We start from the raw sequence: 7,491 nt of genomic DNA on the forward strand, positions 1-7,491 counted from the left end.
AGTCCATGGGGACATCAGTGTGACAGAAAAGCATCAGGTTCCATTTTCACTTTATTCTAAATGGCTTTTTTATGCTAAACTTGACAGTTGAAGTTGTTCTCTGTTGACCCAGCTGGACTGTGCATAAGCCGCTGGTGTTTGGAGGAACTGGTGAAGAGAGATCCCCGCAACTTCCTTATCCTTCTACAAGAAATACTGAGGAAAACAGAGGAGGTACGGAGCACAAACGCCTCCATCAGAATTCTCCACCTTGATGAGGGGTTTCACTTCACGCTGGATTTTTCATGCAGGTCCTGGAGCAGAGTCAGTATGAGCTGGTGGTTCCCCTCACTCTCCTGTTCTTCTCAGCTCTTCTTAGAGTGAGTCTTGATCTTCCAGAAAAGACACAAGTGAACGTTCAGGATTGCTCCTCATGAAATTTCTCTGTTTTTTCCAGATTCCTCACATGTCTCCAGAGTGTAATATGCTGCAGGAGGCTTACCAGCTCTTCCACAGGTTCCTGTCCTGGCCTGAGCCCTGCAGCTCCGCCTGCAAACGGCTGCTCAGCATCATCCAGCAGGAGCTCCGAGCACCAGGTTCAACCACTTNTTGTTGACGCAGATACGACAATCTTTAGACTAAAATAAATATGAATAAATGTAAAAGAAAATAGACAATAATGTTTGAACTAAGGTGAAGCTGGAAAAACGAAATTCGAAGTTTGGCTTGAACAAAGCCAAGATGCAAGTTTGAATCATTGACTGTCTATAGAGAACTGGACTGAGCAGGTGTGACGTCACCCGTAGAAAATGCCTTACTTCCAGCTCCAGTGAAATGAAGTCATTTCAGTCGCCCTTTTTCCCCAATGTTGGAGCCAGATGACAGTGATTGGCCACGTTACTATGGCAACTACTGTTGCCAATCATGAATAAGCTTGTTGGAAGGCCACACCCCTTCCACTGAAAACAGGCTTAGGAGAATCTGCTAATCAAACATTCAAGGTGATACTAGCAGATGATAGGGGTTTGCCAAAGTATTGATATTGCGACATATCACGATATTTAGTCCACCGATTGATTCTTGGTAGGTTCTCACCAAGTATTGATCCTTTACTTTCATTTGAAGAGGCTGTAAATTGTTGTATTCCTCATTCTTTGGTGAGACGTTCCTCTGGAGGTAAAGCTACTTCAATTATTTAATTTTTGCTCTGATGTTTACAACAATTATGCACTAAATAATGGCACTTCTGTTCATGTTTACTATTATTAACACTGAATTTTACAGATAATTCAAATTCAGATGGTTTCAACGGTTGTCAAAGACATAGTACTGCTGATTTCAGCAATGTTGCACAAAAGTGTCTCTAATTTGCTGCAAAAATAAGATACAAGTTGTTCATTATGATTGTGTTCAAGCTAAAAAATAAATGGGGATATATTTTTTTTCTACAAAATATCTACTCTTCTATATGATGTAAGTTATTAGAGTGGATTTTTATCATTTATCGCTGTATTGTGAGCCATATATCGCGTATCTCATGGTATCGTGAGGTACCCAGTGATTCATTTTACTGAGGCATCTGATTGGTCAGTTTATAACTTGAATAACTTGCAACAAAGAAAAAATATCATTAAAAAAATGAATTACCAAGAAGATGTTAAGAAACATGTATGATAATAGAATGACTGAGTGATAGCTGATCATTTCTCTTTTTACTCTCTATGGGATGTTGGCTTCCTGGAACCAGTCGGTACTTCCTGTTTGGAATGTCAGAGGGGAGGAGTCACTCAGTCCAGTTCTCATATACAGTCAATGTTTGGGAGAAACTCTTTAGTGCGGTTTTGATTCAGTTGAATGAGTATTTCTCAATTTTACTAAAGAAAATCATCAAAAAGTACTTAAATTGGACATTTTTGTAATTAAAAAAGATCAAAGTAACGTTTTTTAGTCTAGGTGTTGCTTGCAGAAAGTTAATGTGACAAACTTAAATTTTCACATAATATTACAATTTTTTTTTTCTGCCAGGATACAAAAACTGTCAGACCTTTATGGTTCCATTTCTCAAGAAAACATATTAACAAGTTCTTTTTTCTCCATAGAAAACTGACAGCCATTTTGTCATTGCCCTTTGGGATTCTGGGATGTCACTCTATTCACTTATCTTTGCCCATCACTCAAGAGGGGATTAGGACGAGCCCCGAGTCATATGTACACATTTTTTTGTAAATGTAAAATTGTCTCCTGCATTATTGATCATAAACACTCCAGATTTAATGCATCCTGACCTTTGTAGGAGCTTTACATTGGGACTAAACTGAGACAAACAGATGTTGAAGTGGCAGCAGACTTCTAACATTTACTGTCTTTTATAATCTTCCACTATGTTAGACAAGAAACAACCTGGTAATAACAGGTGATAGATCTGTTTAAACTTTTTTTTTTAAACAAATGTTTCTAAATCTCCAAAATCTCAATCTTTGCTTGGAGGTTGTGTTTTTTTGTTTGATTGTTTAAACTTTGAAAATCTAACTTTTATTTAAATAAGAGAAACCACTTGAGCTTGAGCTATATACTTTACCCTAAAAGAGTTGAAAACTCAAAAAAATGATCAATTAATAGTAATCCTTTCTGAAACTAATAAGAGAATTGAGAGTAAAAAGTCTTTAAAAAACAATTTTCATTAATGTAGCCAAAAAAAACAAAAAAAAAAATAGTTTCTAAAGTTTTTCAGACAAAGGACATTTTTTAGATTCAAAATATTCAGACAGAATGCTTGAAATTAAGCTACTTTGCAAGGGCAATATTTGTTTGTTGGTAGATTTATTTTAGCTTCTTATTCATTTAGGAAATTATTGAGCACAGGTGGGCAGTTTTGACCCGCAGACTTTTCTGCCTCTCTTGTTGCAGGTATTTCTTTCCAGCGGCTGCTCAGGACAGAGCAGGACATTCCCCACGACGGCACCCGCTCCAAATCCATGTGAGGACATTCCCATCCGCACAGACGTCAATGGAGCGTCTGTCAGAAAGAGTTAACCATTTCCGATGCGTCTCTGCCTACAGAATGGTGCTGCTGGTGAACCCGGATGAAGACATCCCTCCAGAGGTCCTGCTGGCTTCTGAGCAGCTGAGCAAAGCCGGCAGCTCCACCAGAGACGTGTCCATCACTCTGATCCTGCACAGCTTTCAGGCTGTTCTTGGTGTGAAATATGATCTCCGAGCTGTCCATACTGCTCTGGAGGTGAAGCATTAGTGCTTTATTTTATGCCACACGCTCCTCTGAGGCCGTCATTGTTGACTCTGTAATGCTCTACCAGGAAAAGTCGACTGAAGAGCTGCAGCAGCTTTTGGAGGCCATAACTGACAGAATGGAGACAGCAGCCTCCGCAGGAGATCACAGGACGGCCAGAGACGGTCTGATCCAGAGCATGGAGAGGATCGGGGGAAGCCTGGCTGCTCCGGCTGACAGAACAGAGCGTGGTAAGACCAGGACAACACAGACACAATGATCTCTATATTTTTGATACTGGATTGACCTTTCGTCATCAGATTTGGAGACTTTCGGGCTGACCTCGCCCAGATGTCACATGTGTTTGTGGGAGGACGACAGCTTTGGTAAATAATTCAAATTCAACATTTTTCCCTTTGCTCTAGATCTAATCTATTCATCTACGTGTTGCAGATTTTCTGAGGGGCATTCTCTCCAGTGATTACTACCCCGACTCTCCAGTGGAGAGCTTCCTCAAAGCCTCAGCAGCAGATGAGGAAGACCACATCGACACCAGCATGGACGAGGAAGACGAGCTGGACTCAAACAGGGTGGAGGTCCAAAGCCATCGCATCTCCTCAGCGTCCTCATCCTCCAGAGACTCCACGTTTTCCAGCCACTCTCTGTCGTCCAGCTGGTCGGTGCCGTCCGGCTCATCCGGGGTGGAAAGTGACTTTAGTGAGGACCCAACACCGGAGGAGTCGGACCAAGGCAGCCAACCAGAACCTAGAAAGAAACCCAAGAAGAAGTCCAAGTCGCTTTTGGGAATAGAACGCTTTGCCCTGCTGTTCAAGACTCCGCTCAGCCCCAGCACGACCCGGCGCGTGCAGAGCATGGGCTTCTATGACATCAGCAAAGACTCTCAAAGGAGTGGGCTGCAGCTCAAAACCCACAAGTCCCTCATGCGACAAACTCGTCCTACGCATTCGCCCACACCCCCCACAGAACCGCTCAGCCCCCAGAGGAACCTCTGCGTCCGCAGAAGGCCCATCCTGAGCTGCAGCGAGGACAGTCTGCCCGAAGTGCCCACCCTGGTCAAGGTGGTGGTGTTCGGTGGAGACCGAGAGGCGGGCCGGCTGGCCAGAGCCTACTGTGACTTACAGCAGAAAGAGAGCAAATGTCCTCTGCTCACCAAGATGTGCAAACTGCAGTTTTACTTTGTTCCTACCAAACGCAGAACTGACAGCAAACCAACCGGTTCTGTGGTGAGATCAAACCTCATCGTTTCTCTGTTCTAAATATATCTGCCCATCTGTGTTGAAACATTTACATCCTTTTGACAACGTCTCCAGCAGTTAATATAGCATATATCGCTTTTCCTGCTAAAAATAGGAGTTTTTTGTTTGAAGGCGTCACATCCTCAGACAGGTCGTCCCCTTAAACGAGGCCACAGTTCTGGACTGCGGCCTCACCATGGGTTTTTGTTCTGACCTTTGTGACCACCACATGGATGTGCTACGACGCTTTCTCGTGGTTTTTAGATGGTGATTTTTCATGTTCCTTCCCTCTGGCAGGAGTCAGATGTTCCTGCAGGGGAGGAAAGCTCATCAGACATTTCTCAGATGTTGGGCGTGGTGGACCCCTGGTACGACCGCAACGTCTTCAGCCTGCTCAGCCTGTCGTCTGAAGTGCTCTGTCAGGTACATGTCCCTCTCCTCCTAAAATTAGGTTAAAAGAAGAAGAGATTTTCAAAAAAAAAGGGAAAAATGTATTTAAAAAATACAAAATATGCCATGCAGTGTTTAGAAAATAAATAAAATATAATGATGATACTAGATGATAATCAAAAATACACATATTTGCAGTAATACTTGTGTGCATACACAATAGACACATTAAATTCATTAGATATAATGAATACAAATAAAATCAAGGAGTGGAAAGAAGCAAATGTATATAGGCTAATCTCACCGCTTCTGATTTATTTGGTTTTATATAGGGCTGTGTATCACCAATTATTTTCAAAATTGATTTGATTTGATTCAGCAAAACTTGGGTTGATTTGACTTTAATTTTTTTAAATTCTTTTGATTCACTCAATTCAATTCGATTCAAATCAAATTTTGAGTTTGAACATTTGTTTTGAAATGCATTAATAAACTATATGTGTTTAGAAGATTTCCATATTAATATAATACAGTTCACATACTGTAAACTTTACCAGTGAAATTATGAGATTGTTAATAGCATACAGAGTTACATGGATTCTCAAACAGAGAAGCTCCAACAATTGTTCTGCCTCTCCTGGAGGGCGTTTCAGTTTGGCCACTAGGTGGCGATCACGCTATAGCAATACACATTATTCCAGAAGAAGAAGAAAGTATCAGCAAAAAAACTGCTTTAGACAGTTCTTTAAATTAAAATCAAAATGAACTTTCAAAGATATTTAAAAGAAGACAAACTGCTTTGACATAAATGTGTAGATTAAAAAAAACAAAGTTATTTCTTTGAATCTGCAAAAAAGCCTCAGAGCCAAACCAGAAGAGTCATGATTTGATTATGAAGTGAAAAAAATGACTCAAGTTTTCTGACTGGAAATTCTTTTTAAGAAATGCCACAAGTTTATTAAAAGAATCGAACCTTTTCTGCTTAAACAACATTTGAAATCCTCTAGAATCGGTTCTTTAACCTTATTAGCTGTCATTTTTCATGTTCAGGTTGCTCCTAAAGAGGACGGTGTGTCCAGAAACAACCTGGAGCATCTTGCCCTGCTGGCTGACCTGGTGCTCTATTACTGCAGACATGCAGAGGAGCCGGTCCTGATGCAGCTCTTCCAGGCTGAGGTCAGGACGTCTTAGCTCAAGCGTTTGAATAACAAAATTGTTTCCCAGATTTCATGTTCTGACTTTCTCCTCACAGCTGACGCTGGCAGGAGGAGAGAGGAGACGGGAAGTTTTCATTCATTCTCTGGAGCTGGGACACACAGCCGGGACCCGAGCTGTGAAATCCATGGGTCAGCCCAATGTTGCACATCTCAAAACCACAGGAGTAGAATCCACACGTGTACGCTAAACTAATGTGGATTCTTTCTGAAGGAGCTGCCAGCAAAAGGTTTGGGATCGAGGAGGAGCGGGAGGCTGTGCCTTTGGCACTCAGCGTCGCCTACAACAAAGTATTGTTGCTTCACAGTGACTTCCTGAAATGTACACAATAATAGTATGGCCACAGAGAGACCTATTTTTACCTCTGTCCTGTTTACATGTGTCTGCAGGTGGCTGTGAGTGGGAGGAGCCAAAGGATCCACTCAGAAATGGTGTGCACGTCCATCAATCTTTATAAAACCTGCCAGGAGGCGGACCTACTTGGTGAGGAGGACGCTCATCTCAAGCCTTATTTTTAGTCCAAATCCAAACATGTTTGCATTTTTGAATGGATCTGTTCAGATTTAAAAGATGGTCTGTACATCACCGTGACGGAGGTTCTGAGGAGGCAATGCTCCAAGTCTAGGAAGAGCCTCAACCAGGTGAAGGGTGTTTCCATCAGTTCTAATGGCATGAGTGGACTGCTAGCTTAAGCTCAGAGTTCTTTCTTTGACAGCTCATCTTAAGTTCAAAGGCAAAAGTGGACAACGTGCAGGTCATCGCCGGAAATGACGGAACCACCTTCACTGTTTGTTTGGATCAGGACGAAAAGAAGTTTATCCAAGGGGTCACCAGGTAGCAAAAAGATATGACTTGGATCCTAACGTTTTTATTATTTATTTTAATAGAAAAAAAATGAACCTCTTTGAATTACATCACTATGGAGAGAAAATAAACTCTGTGTGCGTCATTCTTGATTTGTACATTACATTTTGTGGGTAACTGTCCACTTGCAATTGTGTATTCATATGTAAAAGAATACAAAAAATTACAAAATATAATTTACACATGCACTAGTTGATAAAATTGATTAATCAATTTGAATCAATCTGAGCTTAACAGGTAAATAATCGATCCATAAAAATAGAGATAAATCTAATACTTAAAGCTAAAGTCTACTAGCTTGATGCTAATGTTTAATAGGATTTCTCATAGGACGGCTAATGCTAACACTTGGTCGACCTAAACATACATTGCTGACTAAATTAACATCTTTATAGACTCACAGACATAAATTTCACAAACTCTTTTAAGGAAATACTTTTTAAAGTAAACACTTTGTGGTCTAAAACACAGTTTGTTGCTCATACTTTCTTCTTCTTCTGGAATAAGGTTTAATACTATAATGCGATCGCCACCTAGTGGCCAAACTGAAACGCCCTCCAG

At 41.1% G+C, this 7,491-nt stretch overlaps 1 protein-coding gene across 1 annotated transcript; it reads left to right on the plus strand.

Moving 5' to 3' along the window:
- Positions 1-87: 87 nt before the first annotated feature.
- LOC112142339 (phosphoinositide 3-kinase regulatory subunit 5) lies at positions 88-6,942 on the plus strand (the record flags this gene model as incomplete). Its single annotated transcript, XM_024265619.2, has 15 exons — positions 88-213; positions 291-359; positions 437-575; positions 2,887-2,956; positions 3,040-3,217; positions 3,294-3,456; positions 3,526-3,591; positions 3,659-4,449; positions 4,759-4,884; positions 5,902-6,027; positions 6,104-6,197; positions 6,280-6,356; positions 6,456-6,549; positions 6,628-6,707; positions 6,782-6,942. Coding segments are annotated over 15 exons (2,322 nt in total), but the record flags the coding sequence as incomplete, so codon positions are not given.
- Between the last annotated feature and the right edge of the window lie 549 nt (positions 6,943-7,491).

The sequence above is a fragment of the Oryzias melastigma genome, unplaced genomic scaffold, assembly GCF_002922805.2.
Source record: "Oryzias melastigma strain HK-1 unplaced genomic scaffold, ASM292280v2 sc01700, whole genome shotgun sequence".
In the NCBI taxonomy this organism is placed as follows: domain Eukaryota; kingdom Metazoa; phylum Chordata; class Actinopteri; order Beloniformes; family Adrianichthyidae; genus Oryzias; species Oryzias melastigma.